Raw genomic sequence first — 17,322 nt, forward strand, 5'->3', positions numbered from 1 at the left:
TATCTAATATCTCTAATATAACTGAAATATATCTATAAATAACGTATTGAAATTATATCTATGACCTGGTTCTTACTGTGCTGTTGTTACAGAACATGATGCCTCTGCAGTACATTTACACCATGGCCCTGGAGCACGATGTGAAGACCAGCCAGTCTACTAAACAGACATCAGAACTGCTGCAGCAACGCTGCTACCAGGTACGACAGACAGACAGACAGACAGACAGACAGACAGACAGACAGACAGACAGACAGACAAGACAGACAGACAGACAGACAGACAGACAGACAGACAGACAGACAGACAGACAGACAGACAGACAGACAGACAGACAGACAGACAGACAGCGACCAACCGGCAGGAGAACTGCTGCCAGGTACGCTGACAGACAGACACAATTAGCAAGCCTATTCAATGTGTCAAACATTCCTGTAAACAAGAAAATGTGGAAAAATATGTAAAGTGATTTAGTATGATGTGGTTAATCCTACGTCTTAATCCTGAAGGTCCTGGCATCCAAGAAGAATGAGATTGATAAGTGGCGCAGGGAGTTCAAGGAGCAGTGGTCCAGAGAACAGAGGAGGATGGTAAATGCTGTTTTTTTAGACGCTACTGTGTATGTGTGTGTTTTAACAGCTTCTCCCATTGATCAGAACATTGCGTTAACTAACAGCTTCTCTCATTGGTCAGAACAATGTGGTAACAGCTTCTCCCATTGGTCAGAACAATGCGGTAACCGCTTCTCTCGTTGGTCAGAACAATGTGGTAACAGCTTCTCTCATTGGTCAGAATGAGACGGTGGCGGCTCTGAAAAAGGCTCGTCAGCAGTACCTGCAGCGCAGCGAGGACCTGGAGAAGACCAGGGCTGTGACGGCCAAGGCCGGGGACGAGCTCACAGCGGGACACAAGACCCTGGACAAGAGGAGGAAGTCACGTGACGACGCACAGTCAAAGGTGTGGTACAGCGGGTCCAACTGGGGTTCACGGAAATATATCCCACTTTTTAGGTTTACATTTTTTTTAATAGGAATATTAGGATTGTTATATTTTTTGTCATCATGTGACTCACTGTGCCTATCTCTCTCTTTCTCTCTCTCCCTCTCTCATTCACCCCACCCCTACAACCAGGTGATGGAGGCAGAGATGCAGTACAGACAGTGTGTGTGTGAGGCCCAGGACCACCAGGACAAGCTGGAGAGTTTGAAGGAGAAGATCATAGTTCACACCCGCAAACTCATCTGCCAGGGGGACACTGTACTCAAGGAGGTGGGTGTCAAAGCCTATTGGCGATAGAGATATTCCCTGTGCTGGATGCAACAAGTGCAGTGCATAATAGGGATAGTGATAGCATAAGAGTGGGTATAAGAGTAAATAGACTCAAGGCAAGCAGTCAGCAGCCGTTTCAATTTGTCTTTTAAGACTGTCAATGCTTTTGATTTAAACAATCGCCCACACAACAACAAAAAACATATTAAAATATGGTCCAGGTCTCCTTTTCAAAATAATATATTAATATAATATATCCCATATAGCAGACCATTTTATCCAAAGCAACTTAGTCATGCGTGCATACATTTTACATACAGGTGGTACTGGGATTTAACCGAATATGCTGGCGTTGCCATGCTCTACCAACTGAGCTACAGAGGTATCTTGAGCTCAATGGGATGAATCATTTTCAAATAATCCCTCTTAATCATGTACCTCTACCACCCCTAGGCCACAGTGAACATGTTCTACTTCCAGCGTCAGCAGACGGAGCCGGTTCCCCTGGGATACCACAACCTGGAGTTGACCTGCAGGCCGTTTGAACCCGGGGAGCCCTACCTGCTCTACGTCTTCAGGAAGAGAAGCCAAGAACAGCCCCTACAAACCTTCACCTTCCAGGAGTTTGTCCCTCAGAACAAGAGGTACGGACGGATGGATGATTTGTCCTGTTCGAGATAGGCTACGGCTCTAATGGATGATGCTGTTTGTCCCATTAGTGCCTATTGTCTTATATTCAGAGTTGTTGTCAAGATTTTATTTGTAAATGTTAATTGTGTGTGTGTGTGTGTGTGTGTATGCTTGCCTGCGTGTGTGTATGCTTGCCTGCGTGTGTGTGTGCTTGCCTGCGTGTGTGTGTGCTTGCCTGCGTGTGTGTGCGTGCATGTGTGTGTGTCCGAATCTGTGTGTGGCACCTCCAAGTGGCCGTCGTAAGACCAGCAACCCCAGCTCTCTACAGGACTCCTTCTCCCTGCCTGAGGAAAGTCTGGTTAAACGAAAGGGTTACAGTGACAGTGAGAGCATAGGAGGCAGTCTGGAGTCTCTGACCAGCCCAGGTAAGCCTGTGTGCTTAATTTGACAGATTTTATTTAATCATGCTCAGAAGATTGACCAATCATCAAACATCGATGTCATAATTGGTAGTGAAGAGAAATAATGTGTTCGCTACGAAGCTTACGGGAAACTCACCTTGTCCTGTTTGTCTGGTCTCTCCTCCTTCTCTGTTTGTCTTACCCACATTGAACCCTGAACCCTGTAGCCCATGGGAACAGGAGGCTTCCTAAAGCCCCCTCCACAGGGACAATGTCATCAGATGACCTGGATGAGAGGGACATAGGCACCGTCCTGGAAGGAGGTGAATGTCACCGTCATCACCTAACTCTCACAACAGACGCCAACTAATGGCTCTCTATACGTAAATTCTTCTGCTGAATTCCGAATCTACCCCTAACCCAGTGTTTCCCAAACTCGGTCTTCGGGCACCCCAAGGGCTGCATATTTTGGTTTTTGCCCTAGACCTACACAGCGGATTCAGATAACCAACCGACTCATCATCAAGCTTTGATTATTTTAATCAGCTGTGTGCCCTAACCCCTACACCCTAGCCACTCCGGTAGATCTGAGAGGATTAGATAATCATTGTGGCAATTGCTTCTTGTCTACTGATTGGCTAGGTGTAAATCTTTACATATTCTTCCACTTGTCCAATCCTCTCAGGTCTACAGGAGTTGCTACGGAGTTGAGTTTGTTTGGAACTAGGGGTAAATTTGGTGGGTAGTGTTTCCCACCATGACTGATTCCTGTCCTGTGGTTCCTCGTAGATTGTGTGGACTCCACTCCAGAGGGGAACGGTACGGCGGGGAAGGTACGGACTACGTCCCGAGCCGCACTGACACACCGACTCAGGAAGATGAAGAGCAAGATGGTGAAGTGCAAACAGTGTGACAATTACATCGTGGTCAACGGCATTGAGTGTGAGGAGGTGAGAAAGAGGAGGAAGAGAAGGAGAGAGGAATGACTGACAGACATTTATGTGGCAGCCTCTTTAATGAGAAATGTATAACATTATTGCCTGATTCACAGTCACACTATAGAGCCTGACCGATGCCAAGCTGAACTGAGCTGTACTGGGCTCGTTTGGTTCGCTATCCTCCATAGTGGCGCCAGCACAGTATGGTTCAGGTTGAACCAGGTATATACAGTGGGGGGGAAAAGTATTGGATCCCCTGCTGATTTTGTTCGTTTGCCCACTTACAAAGAAATGATCAGTCTATAATTTTAATAGTAGGTTTATTTGAACAGTGAGAGACAGAATAACAACAAAAAAATCCAGAAAAACGCATGTAAAAAATGTTATAAAATGATTTGCATTTTAATGAGGGAAATAAGTATTTGACCCCTCTACAAAACTTGACTTAGTACTTGGTGGCAAAACCCTTGTTGGCAATCACAGAGGTCAGACGTTTCTTGTAGTTGGCCACCAGGTTTGCTCCCATCTCAGGAGGGATTTTGTCCCACTCCTCTTTGCAGATCTTCTCCAAGTCATTAAGGTCTCGAGGCTGACGTTTGGCAACTCGAATCTTCAGCTCCCTCCACAGATTTTCTATGGGATTAAGGTCTGGAGACTGGCTAGGCCACTCCAGGACCTTAATGTGCTCCTTCTTGAGCCACTCTTTTGTTACCTTGGCTGTGTGTTTTGGGTCATTGTCATGCTGGAATACCCATCCACGACCCATTTTCAATGCCTGGCTGAGGGAAGGAGGTTCTCACCCAAGATTTGACGGTACATGGCCCCGTCCATCGTCCCTTTGATGCGGTGAAGTTGTCCTGTCCCCTTAGCAGAAAAACACCCCCAAAGCATAATGTTTCCACCTCCATGTTTGACGGTGGGGATGGTGTTCTTGGGGTCATAGGCAGCATTCCTCCTCCTCCAAACACGGCGAGTTGAGTTGATGTCAAAGAGCTCCATTTTGGTCTCATCTGACCACAACACTTTCACCAGTTGTCCTCTGAGTCATTCAGATGTTCATTGGAAAACTTCAGATGGGCATATATATGTATTCTTCGCAGGGGGACCTTGCGGGTGCTGCAGGATTTCAGTCCTTCACGGCGTAGTGTGTTACCAATTGTTTTCTTGGTGACTATGGTCCCAGCTGCCTTGAGATCATTGACAAGATCCTCCCATGTAGTTCTGGGCTGATTCCTCACCGTTCTCATGATCATTGCAACTCCACGAGGTGAGATCTTGCATGGAGCCCCAGGCTGAGGGATATTGACAGTTCTTTTGTGTTTCTTCCATTTGCGAATAATCGCACCAAATGTTGTCACCTTCTCACCAAGCTGCTTGGCGATGGTCTTGTAGCCCATTCCAGCCTTGTGTAGGTCTACAATCCTGTCCCTGACATCCTTGGAGAGCTCTTTGGTCTTGGCCATGGTGGAGAGTTTGGAATCTGATTGATTGATTGCTTCTGTGGACAGGTGTCTTTTTTACAGGTAACATGCTGCGGTTAGGAGCACTCCCTTTAAGAGTGTGCTCCTAATCTCAGCTCGTTACCTGTATAAAAGACACCTGGGAGCCAGAAATCTTTCTGATTGAGAGGGGGTCAAATACTTATTTCCCTCATTAAAATGCAAATCAATTTATAACATTTTTGACATGCGTTTTTCTGGATTTTTGTTGTTGTTATTCTGTCTCTCACTGTTCAAATAAACCTACCATTAAAATTATAGACTGATCCTTTCTTTGTCAGTGGGCAAACGTACAAAATCAGCAGGGGATCAAATACTTTTTTCCCCCACTGTAGGGTGTGGTTTGAGCTCACTCTGTGGTTTACTAATCCATGTCCTCTGTCCCGCCTGCCTCTGTCCCGCCTGCCTCTGTCCCGCCTGCCGTCTCTGTAGTGTGGCGTGGCAGTTCATAGGAAGTGTCTGGAGGTGTTACAGCATGAGTGTGAGAACAGGAAGGGCGTTCTGTTCGGGGTGGGTTTCTCCCTGTTGCCCCGGGACCGGCCTGACGAGGTGCCCTTCGTGGTCCAGCGCTGCACGGCCGAGATAGAGAGCAGGGCCCTCACTCTACAGGTACTGTATTAACCTGGATGTAATATGGCTTAGAATAAGTACTGAAGCAAACAGTAAAACTGTTTTGCAGAAGCGACAGTACAGTGCCCTTATCTCAATCCTTCTTGTTTTCTCTCCCCCCCCCCCATCCATCACTCCCACCCAGGGGGTGTATCGTATCAGTGGGTCGAAGCCTCGTATCCAGAAGCTGTGTCAGGTCTTCGAGACCCAGAAGGACCAGGTCGACCTCTCTGACCTTTCACCTCATGACGTCACCTCAGTCCTCAAACACTTCTTTAAGGAGGTACTTCACTGTTTCCCAGACAACAAAGAACATTGATATTACAGACAATATACTGTAGAGCCAACGATACAGTTAATACAGACAATATACTGTAGAGCCAACAATATAGTTAATACAGACCGTATACTGTAGAGCCAACGATATAGTTAATACAGACAGTATACTGTAGAGCCAACAATATAGTTAATACAGACAGTATACTGTAGAGCCAACAATATAGTTAATACAGACAATATACTGTAGAGCCAACAATATAGTTAATACAGACCGTATACTGTAGAGCCAACGATATAGTTAATACAGACAGTATACTGTAGAGCCAACAATATAGTTAATACAGACAGTATACTGTAGAGCCAACAATATAGTTAATACAGACAGTATACTGTAGAGCTAATGATACAGTTAATACAGACAATATACTGTAGAGCCAACAATATAGTTAATACAGACAATATACTGTAGAGCCAACAATATAGTTAATACAGACAGTATAATGTAGAGCCAACAATATAGTTAATACAGACAGTATACTGTAGAGCCAATTATAAAGTTAATACAGACAATATAGTTAATACAAACAATATACTGTAGAGCCAACAATATAGTTAATACAGACAGTATACTGTAGAGCCAATTATAAAGTTAATACAGACAATATAGTTAATACAAACAATGTACTGTAGAGCCAACAATATAGTTAATACAGACTATATACTGTTGAGCCATCAATATAGTTAATACAGACAGTATACTGTAGAGCCAATGATACAGTTAATACAGACAATATACTGTAGAGCCAATGATAAAGTTAATACAGACAATATACTGTAGAGCTAACAACATAGTTAATACAGACAGTATACTGTAGAGCCAACAATACAGTTAATACAGACAGTATACTGTAGAGCCAACGATACAGTTAATACAGACAATATACTGTAAAGCCAACAATATAGTTAATACAGACAGTATACTGTAGAGCCAACAATATAGTTAATACAGACAGTATACTGTAGAGCCAATGATACAGTTAATATAGACAATATACTGTAGAGCCAACAATATAGTTAATACAGACAATATACTGTAGAGCCAACAATATAGTTAATACAGACAATATACTGTAGAGCCAACAATACAGTTAATACAGACAGTATACTGTAGAGCCAACAATATAGTTAATACAGACAGTATACTGTAGAGCCAACAATATAGTTAATACAGACAATATACTGTAGAGCCAACAATACAGTTAATACAGACAGTATACTGTAGAGCCAACAATAGAGTTAATACAGACAGTATACTGTAGAGCCAATGATACAGTTAATACAGACAGTATACTGTAGAGCCAATGATACAGTTAATACAGATAGTATACTGTAGAGCCAACAATATAGTTAATACAGACAGTATACTGTAGAGCCAATGATACAGTTAATACAGACAGTATACTGTAGAGCCAACAATATAGTTAATACAGACAATATACTGTAGAGCCAATGATACAGTTAATACAGACAGTATACTGTAGAGCCAAAAATATAGTTAATACAGACCGTATACTGTAGAGCCAACGACACAGTTAATAAAGACAGTATACTGTAGAGCCAACAATATAGTTAATACAGACCGTATACTGTAGAGCCAATGATACAGTTAATACAGACAATATACTGTAGAGCCAACAATATAGTTAATACAGACCGTATACTGTAGAGCCAACGATATAGTTAATACAGACAGTATACTGTAGAGCCAACAATATAGTTAATACAGACAGTATACTGTAGAGCCAACAATATAGTTAATACAGACAGTATACTGTAGAGCTAATGATACAGTTAATACAGACAATATACTGTAGAGCCAACAATATAGTTAATACAGACAATATACTGTAGAGCCAACAATATAGTTAATACAGACAGTATAATGTAGAGCCAACAATATAGTTAATACAGACAGTATACTGTAGAGCCAATTATAAAGTTAATACAGACAATATAGTTAATACAAACAATATACTGTAGAGCCAACAATATAGTTAATACAGACTATATACTGTAGAGCCAACAATATAGTTAATCCAGACATTATACTGTAGAGCCAACGACACAGTTAATAAAGACAATTAAGAGTCGAATGGACATACACTGTTATTTCAACTCTCACACAAAGCTCCCCTTCATGATTATGCCAACCTATGAGTAATATGGACATATCTTAACTCAGGATTTCCCTCTTAGTGAACATCATGTGGTACAATTGTCAGTCAATTGTACCAAATACTTATTGTACCACTAATAAGTATTTATTATTATTATTATTATATGTTAATAACAATCTATTGTTATTATTTATTAGAAATAAAACCATCTTCATCCTCAGCTTCCAGAGCCGTTGTTGACCTTTGACCTGTACAATGACTTCATCTGGGTGGGCAAGGAGATCCAACGTCTCAGTGAGAGGGAGGCAACAGCAGAGACTCCTGGGATAGTGGAGGACCTCACATATAACCTGAGAGACCTGCTGGGGAGACTGCCCCCATACCGCTACTACACAGTGCAGCATATGATGCGTCACCTCCACAGGTACTACACTACTACACAGTGCAGCATATGATGCCTCACCTCCACAGGTACTACACTACTACACAGTGCAGCATATGATGCCTCACCTCCACAGGTACTACACTACTACACAGTGCAGCACCATGCTCCCACCCATTCAGGACATCTACTCAAAATGGTGCCTGAGGAATGCCTGCAGCATCATCAAGGACCCCACACACCCCAGCCACGAGCTGTTCACTCCCTTACCAATAGGCAGACAGTATCGGAGCATGAGGTCTGATACCAACAGGCTCAGAGACAGTTTCTATCCACAAGCCATCAGACTGCTGAACACTTGAACTGGACTGACCACCTGATCTGATTATCCACACCTTAGCACACATGCACGCCCACACAGACATACACACACACACACACACACACACACACACACACACACACACACACACACACACACACACACACACACACACACACAGTACATTCATGCTACACACGCAGACTCTTATCATGATGTGTCACCTACACAGATACTACTGCACACTGCAGCACATGATGTGTCACCTACACACTGCAGCAGATGTCACCTACACAGATACTACTGCACATTGCAGCACATGATGTGTCACCTACACAGATCCTACTACACACTGCAGCACATGATGCATTACCTACACAGATACTACTACACACTGCAGCACATGATGTGTCACCTACACAGATACTACTGCACACTGCAGCACATGATGTGTCACCTACACACTGCAGCAGATGTTACCTACACAGATACTACTACACACTGCAGCACATGATGCATCACCTACACAGATACTACTACACACTGCAGCACATGATGCGTCACCTACACAGATACCACTACACACTGCAGCACATGATGCGTCACCTACACAGATACTCCTACACACTGCAGCACATGATGCATCACCTACACAGATACCACTACACACTGCAGCACATGATGCGTCACCTACACAGATACTACTACACACTGCAGCACATGATGCATCACCTACACAGATACTACTACACACTGCAGCACATGATGCGTCACCTACACAGATACTACTACACACTGCAGCACGTGATGCGTCACCTACACAGATACTACTACACACTGCAGCACATGATGTGTCACCTACACAGATACCACTACACACTGCAGCACATGATGCATCACCTACACAGATACTCCTAGACATTGCAGCACATGATGCATCACCTACACAGATACCACTACACACTGCAGCACATGATGCGTCACCTACACAGATACTACTACACACTGCAGCACATGATGCGTCACCTACACACTGCAGCAGATGTCACCTACACAGATACTACTGCACACTGCAGCACATGATGTGTCACCTACACACTGCAGCAGATGTCACCTACACAGATACTACTGCACAATGCAGCGCTTGATGCGTCACCTACACAATTAGCAAACCTGGTTGTTGTGGAGATGGCTCAGTGAACCATGCTCATAGACTTGTGTTAGCTCCCAAAAGTTATTCCTCGGCTTCAGCTCACTGGGAAAACAGATTATTGTGGCGTGCAGCAGAACGGTCGGTCACATGGGTCATAAGAGAGGTGCTGGGCCCTCCTCCAGATGGTATTTTTTTGACCATACTCTATCCTCTCTTTTCTTCACTCATTTCACATTCTCTCTCTCCACAGAGTATCAGAGAACTACGAGGAGAACAAGATGTCTCCCAGTAACCTGGGCATCGTGTTTGGTCCAACCTTGCTGCGCCCGCTGGTGTCTGTAGACGTGTCCATGGTGGCCCTACTGGAGACCACCTACCAAGCCCTACTAGTGGAGTTCCTCATCACCCACCACCAACACATCTTCGACGCTCCACCTCCCGCCACCCCCCTCCCTGACACCCCTCCCCGGGCGACGTGTTCAGGAGGGGCCCAGAAGACTGTTGCTGGGGCTGACCCTGGCTCTCAGGACACCCCCGCTGGAGGAGCCTCGTCCAGAGAACGCCCCCGCTCTCTAGAGGTAAGGGACACACTGAGGGTGGATTCCATTGTGTCAGGCAAGCTCAATCAAGTGCAGCTTAAGTATTTGAATTCAAACATAACATTTGAACCCAGGTCTGGTTAACAGATGGGTTAACCCTGGGCTGATAGACAAATATATACTTTTCAAATACTTTTCATAAACCCCCTATACTGAAGTTCATTTAAATACAGATTTTCTACAATGTTTTTCAAGGGTTTGAATAGGAGGGCAATGTTAACCTCAATCAAACACATATTTTGAATCTGAGGCCTCTTGATCACACATCTGGCAGCTGTAGGTTTGTCAGCCAGTGATTGGTCCTCTAAGTCTAAGTAACATTAGGACGGCTCATGATGCCCTACAGTCAGACCTGGGTTCAGATACTATTAGAAATGATTTAAAATACTTTCGCCAGGCTTCATTGAGCTTGCCTGACCCAATAGTACCAATATAATAGTCACAGCCCATCTGCCCACCCAGCCCATCTGGCACTCCAGGAAGGCTAGAGCAACTACTCAAAGTATTTGACAGATTTCAAATATTTTTTGAACCCAAGTCTGCCTCACAGCCAGGGTTCATGGAGTTCAGCCTCAGCCTGCTGCCTTGAGCTGCTTTCCTTCCTTTTGCTTCTGTTACCTGTTGTTGTCTCAAAGAGGTAATCTGGGATTCAAACAACAAGAAAGAGGTCACTCCAGTCACTTTTTTTGGTAAACAGCTGAGAGATGGGGCTGAAGAAATGTAACTAATAAGGCATTTATTACTAATATTCTTCAAGAGTCAATGGCTATATCATTTATTCTAATTAAAAGTCCCAAAACAGATGTACCAATCCCAGATTGCCCCTTTAATGCTCCTGGCTCTCCATGCTGTGACTCTGCTGTTGCCAACCCGGAAGGGATTACATGCTTTTTTTGTGAAGCTTAACACAGTGCAACATTGGGGTGTGTGTGTATGTATGCTACCTCTGACTGGACTCTGATCTGACCCTTCCTTTGCTGACCAGATCTACCCTGGCTGGGTTTCAAAACTGGTCAATGGCTTCCTCTGTGAAATATAGCCAAATGATTGTCAAATTCTTCCTGTTCTTCCTCCTCTATTGTACAATTACTTTGTTTCCTTTCTCCTCTCCTTCATTACCACTGATAGGCCAAAGGACTGGATACTGTGGAAACTGTAGGTTTCATGGGTAGGAAAGGACATGAGGAGAGGAAGCAAGTTAAAGCTATTGAGACACAGCCCTAGCATTGGTGTTCTTGGCCACTAAATACACAACACTGACCACTGGTAAATACTGGGAGGTGTGGGGGTGGAAGAGAAGGTTAGTGCCCTACCCTCTACATGTGAATTTGAAGTTGTTAAGGGACACAAGGAATTTATCTTTTTTTTGCCTGAAAAATAGAACTAGGAGAACAAGTGACCAGGCAACTTGATTTTATCCAATAAGAATAAAAATCCCTGTTTAATGTATAGGCTACTCAACATCCACAATTTACCTGCCAATATCGCTTTAATCCACTGGGGTTCACTTTCTAGACCTAGAGCTATAGTATGTATCTCGCTACAGCATTCCATTCCCAACACTTCCTACCCCAAATATCTGGTGTCTATTCCCCAAAACTTAGAGTTTGTGTCATTTCAACAGACTCGCACAATCAAGAGAGACTTGAGTGAGGGTTATATATCTGACAAGTCATCGTCCAATGAGGCAGTGGACCAGCTCAGCCCTGAAGCCAATGAGAGAGCAGGTAGGCGGGATGTACTTTAGTATCAGAGGAATGATTGGATTAATGGGTATTGTTGGTAAACAAGTGGGCTAGAGGACTTTGCTTTTCTTATCTGATCTGTCAATTCTTTACAAACCTTTCTCTGCTACCATCAGATATTTTGTCTGCTCGCTGCTCACTGTTTTTGTCATGTTATAGCGCCCTCTGCTGACTTGACTGTAGGCATTTTCTGCTTTCTTTTGACAAAATTCAACAGCCTCTCAAAAGCAAGGCTAAACTAACACGTTATGATAGAAAGAGACAGAGTATTTACTTTGCCAAGCTAAAAGGGAAATACAGTGGTTAATCTGTGTTTCTCTGGTTTGTCTTATTGTCGCCTCTCCTCCCCTCTCTCCTCCCCTTTGCTTCCCCAGTCGTGGCTGTGAGGGGGGCATCAGCAGAGGCTGCTGCTCTGGGTGATCTGGTGGGGGGTCCAGAGCCAGGGGACTCTCCCTCTGTGGGGACCCAGCCACAGAGCCACTTCAGTAGGCAGCCTGTCAAATACCAGCGCCAGCCCACCCCGGGTCTCCGCCGCTCCGCGGGCACTACCAGGGCCGGGCAGCTCGGGGAAGAGGAGGATGAAGAGGAGGAGGAGAGGAGGAGAAACCAGTCGAGGAGCGAAGACAGCAGTCGTAGCCCCTCTCCTGACCCTGGTAGCCAGAGAAGGAGAAGCCTTCGATTGGAGCTCCCCCCCGAGACCACCGCCTACCACCTGCTCAGCCAGGCTGGAGGCCGCTCACCAGAGAACCAGACAGAAAGAGAGAAGACACGTCCGTATGAGGTTCCACAGGGCAGGCTGCGGGCGGGGACAGTGGTAGTAGAACCCTCAATAGCTGCAACAGCAGTAGCGGCAGGAGCCAATCCGACACCGAGCACCGGTGCTCAGGAGGCGTGGCTTAGAAGTCGGTTAGCCACATTGTCCCAGTTGAACATGAACCAGTCCAATAACAGTCAGGGTTGGGTGGGTGAGCGTCGGAGACAGGGCGGAGAGGAGGGTCTGAGTGGCCCGGCCCAGAGGATCCTGTCAGGACTGAAGCTCAGACGCAGCCACTCAGGACTGCAGCAACACTTTGTCTGAGGAAGGATGAAACTTTAAACCATAGAATTGGAATCACATTCGAGAATGGACATTCCTCATTCAAATCAACATTTTGTGACTGGCAGGATTCTATTTCTATGGTTAAACCCATAGAAGGGATGAATTGTACTATGTAACTTCAAATGTTTTTGGAACCATGTAGTAACCAAAAAAGTGTTGAACAAAATATATTTGATATTTTTCAAAGTAGCCACCCTTTGCCTTGATGACAGCTTTGCACACGCTTGGCATTCTCTCAACCAGCTTCATGAGGTAGTGACCTGGAATGCATTTCAATTAACAGGTGTGCCTTGTTAAAAGTGAATTTGTGGAATTTATTTCTTTCTTAATTTGTTTGAGCCAATCGTGTTGTGACAAGGAAGTGGTGGTATACAGAAGATAGCCCTATTTGGTAAAAGACAAAGTCTCTATATTATGGCAAAAACAGCTCAAATAAGCAAAAAGAAACAACAGTCCATCATTACTTTAAGACATGAAGGTCAGTCAACCTGGAAAATTTCAAGAATTTTAAACGTTTCTTCAAGTGCAGTCACATAAACCATGTGGACCGACACATGTTTCCGACCCAGAGTTTCCTCTGCTGCAGAGGATAAATTCATTAGAGTTAACTGCACCTCCGTTTGCAGCCCAAATAAATGCTTCACAGAGTTCAAAGTAACAGACACATCTCAACATCAACTGTTCAGAGGAGACTGCGTGAATCATGGTCGAATTGCTGCAAAGAAACCACTAAAGGACACCAATAATAAGAAGAGACTTGCTTGGGCCAAGAAACACGAGAAATGGACATTAGACCAGTGGAAACCTGTCCTTTGGTCTGATGAGTCCAAATTTGAGATATTTTTGTTCCAACCGCCGTGTCTTTGTAAGAAGCAGAGTAGGTGATCGGAGGATCTCTGCATGTGTGGTTCCCACCATGAAGCATGGAGGAGGAGGTGTGATGGTGCTTTGCTGGTGACACTGTCAGTGAATTCTTTAAAAATCAAGGCACACTTTTTTTTACCCCGTTTTCTCCCTAATTTTGTGGAATCCAATTGGTAGTTACAGTCTTGTCTCATCGCTGCAACTCCCGTACGGACTCGGCAGAGGTGACGGTCGAGAGCCATGCGTCCTCCGAAACACAACTCAACTAAGCCGCACTGCTTCTTGACACAATGCCCACTTAACCCGGAAGCTAGCCGCACCAATGTGTCGGAGGAAACACTGTGCACCTGGCGACCGTGTCAGCGTGCCCGCCACAGGAGTCCCATCGTGCAGTAGCGACAAGGACATCCCTGCTGGCCAAACCCTCCCCTAAGCCGGACGACGCTGGGCCAATTGTGCGCCGTCCCATGGGTCTCCCGGTCGCGGAATTCAAGACACACTTAAAAAAAATAAAAAACTTAAGCAGCATGGCTACCACAGCATTCTGCAGTGGGCGGGGGGGGTTGGGTTGAGTTGGACCATAGAGTGAAGGAAAAGCAGACAACAAGTGCTCAGCATATGTGGGAACTCCTTCGACTGTTGGAAAAGCATTCCTCATGAAGCTGGTTGAGAGAATACCAAGAGTGTGCAAAGCTGTCATCAAGGCAAAGGGTGGCTACTTTGAAAATTCTCAGATATAAAATATATTTAGATTTGTTTAACACTTTTTTGGTTACTACATGATTCCATATATCTCATTTCATAGCTTTGATGACTTCACTATTATTCTACAATGTAGAAAATAGTAAAAAATGAAGAAAAACCCTTAAATGAGTAGGTGTGTCCAAACTTTTGACTGGTACTGTGACTCATCACAGTGATGCACATACACATAAATGAAACGCTCATCAAAGGGCCTACTCGCACACTGTCCATACGCACTGTCTATATACAGGGCCAAATCTTGACTTTACATAATTAAGGCCTATACTGTATGTATAATTTGCAGCAACATGTACTGTAATGATAATCAACAGAAGGACTTCCGTGAAAATTCTAGTCATGCACACTGTCTTCAACAGAAACCAAACTGAACCAAGCGGGGAGGGACCTACCTGAATATGTCCAATAGAAACTCTGGTAGCACTTTATAATAACTCCACGTAATAAAGAATTTGTAATGGATTAGTAAATAGTTTATTCATCATTTATTAATCATTAGTCCATTCATAAGATGTTTAATATAGGTAATTTAAAACATTTAATAATCATTTTGCGTGGCCTCATCTAAAGTGTGTGCTATTTACACTTTATAGGTACTTTATAAATGTTCTGAGTGACCAGTGTAATTTTTCACAAAAAGATGGACAGTCCAGCTGTACCTGATGCTCCTTAAGGTCTGAAAATAGCCCAGAATATACAGTATCAATGGTAAAAGAACAAGCACACAACACAGGATGTTTAAAGGTCCAATGCAGACGTTTTTATCTCAATATCAAATCATTTCTGGGTAAACTTAAATGGTCAAAAAGAAATAAAAAATAGCTTCTTAGCAATGAGAAATTTCTCAATAAAGAATTTTGCTAGGACTGTCTGGGAGTGGTCTGGGTGGGAGGGGAAAACAAAAAAACTACAGTAGCTGTTATTGACAGAGAGGTTTGGAACTCTTTCTTAATGGTCTATTAGCTAATTGTCACGGCTGTCGAAAGGATCGGACCAAAGTGCAGCGTGGTTGTAGGTCCACATTTTATTAAATACGTGAAACTTTGCAATACATAAATAACTAAATTGACAAAACAACAAACCGTGACACAGAGAGAACAAACACTACTCAAAATATAATCACCCACAAAACCCAGGAAGAAAAACCCTTTACTTAAATATGATCTCCAATTAGAGTCAACGAGGACCAGCTGCCTCCAATTGGAGATCAACCCAAAAAACAACAACATAGAAATAGAATAACTAGAACTTAAACATAGAAATAGAAAACATAGAAAAACACAAAACACCCCCTGTCACGCCCTGACCTACTCTACCATAGAAAATCACATCTTACTATGGTCAGGACGTGACACTAATTTACCGCCAGGCAGGCCAAAACTTCATCCCACCAAAACAGGCAAAAGAAATTTAAGTAGAAGGTCTTACACTAAAAGGGCATAATTTCCACAATTTCACTGTATTATTCCAACATGTTGTGGAAATATGTATAAAACACAGGAAAATCTAGTGTTTGACTGCGCTGGGCCTTTAAGGAAATATATCAAACATTTTATTCACGAAAACTAATGTAAAACAACTGTTGCAAGGACACGAGGAAGAGTTGTAATGTAGAGGTTTGCACCAGACTGATTTATTCATCCCGCTCCTGCCTGCACCCGCTCCCGCCCTCACCCGCAGTTTTTCGCTGCTGGCTTTCTCTCCGACTCCCACCCGCTACTGCAAGAACTGGTCCCGAACCCAACTGCAGTCCCGCAATGTTCTTTTAGGCTTATGTGAAGCAGCTCACTCCACCCTGTCTCCCACGGGAATGCAGCCCTCTATTGTAATGTGAATGTTTTGCTAATGTTGTCAACCTCGGTTGTTCTCTCTATTCCTCCATTACTACCGATAGGCCTATGTGATTGAGGTAGACATGTTCCATGTATGATGTGCAGATATAAATGTTACATGTATAACTTTAAAATGCTTCCAGTGCTTCAGTCTTTTAACCACAGACTATTTTCACACGGCTTTGTTTGGCGGCACTTTTACTGGGCCTTTAAAGGTAGTAACTCTTTAAACATAATGGGATAATTCAGAGAAGTTATGAATTCAGATATTTGTTTCCCTACCTCGCATGCAGTCTATAGACTGCTCTAAGGAGTGACTGCAATCCACACTTTGGTTTTGGTAGAAATGTCACTGCCAAGAAACGCTAATGTTAGCATTTTCAGACATTTTTATTTTATTTTACTCAGCATAGAGTGAGTCTGAAGTTACACATCACACTATTACAACAGTGTGACTGTTTTGGAATAAAATGTTCAATATATTTAAACATCGTCTGTATTGTGTGCTTATTGTTTAACCATTGGTATGTTCTAGGGGGTATTTTGAAACCTTCAGGCGTAGGAGGTACTTCTAGAATGTCTACCAATGAATGACATGTCCATCTTTTTATGAGAAACACTGGTCACTCAAAGCATTTATAAAGTATAAATAGCCCACACTTTAGATCTTGCAAAAATACTTAACAAATTATTAGAAAATAGTTTATACAGACCTAAACTCAGCAAAAAAAGAAACGTCCTCTCACTGTCAACTGCGTTTAT

General features: G+C 43.6%; 1 protein-coding gene across 2 annotated transcripts in view; it reads left to right on the forward strand.

Moving 5' to 3' along the window:
• Positions 1–14,339, forward strand: part of LOC106607426 (GEM-interacting protein) — a 28,078-nt gene extending 13,739 nt beyond the window's left edge. The window contains exons 5-18 of one of the 2 annotated variants that reach the window (XM_045720663.1): positions 93–200; positions 510–590; positions 793–957; positions 1,132–1,269; positions 1,723–1,913; positions 2,191–2,324; positions 2,528–2,623; positions 3,090–3,250; positions 5,170–5,346; positions 5,492–5,629; positions 8,024–8,226; positions 9,910–10,237; positions 11,883–11,985; positions 12,378–14,339. In XM_045720663.1, coding sequence (XP_045576619.1) covers positions 93–200; positions 510–590; positions 793–957; positions 1,132–1,269; positions 1,723–1,913; positions 2,191–2,324; positions 2,528–2,623; positions 3,090–3,250; positions 5,170–5,346; positions 5,492–5,629; positions 8,024–8,226; positions 9,910–10,237; positions 11,883–11,985; positions 12,378–13,081 — 2,727 coding nt within the window. In that variant the 3' untranslated portion in view covers positions 13,082–14,339. The remainder of the gene's footprint in view (positions 1–92; positions 201–509; positions 591–792; positions 958–1,131; positions 1,270–1,722; positions 1,914–2,190; positions 2,325–2,527; positions 2,624–3,089; positions 3,251–5,169; positions 5,347–5,491; positions 5,630–8,023; positions 8,227–9,909; positions 10,238–11,882; positions 11,986–12,377) is intronic. The other variant, XM_045720664.1, reaches the window with a different exon arrangement.
• The last annotated feature ends 2,983 nt before the right edge of the window (positions 14,340–17,322 follow it).

This window comes from Salmo salar, chromosome ssa06, assembly GCF_905237065.1.
Source record: "Salmo salar chromosome ssa06, Ssal_v3.1, whole genome shotgun sequence".
In the NCBI taxonomy this organism is placed as follows: domain Eukaryota; kingdom Metazoa; phylum Chordata; class Actinopteri; order Salmoniformes; family Salmonidae; genus Salmo; species Salmo salar.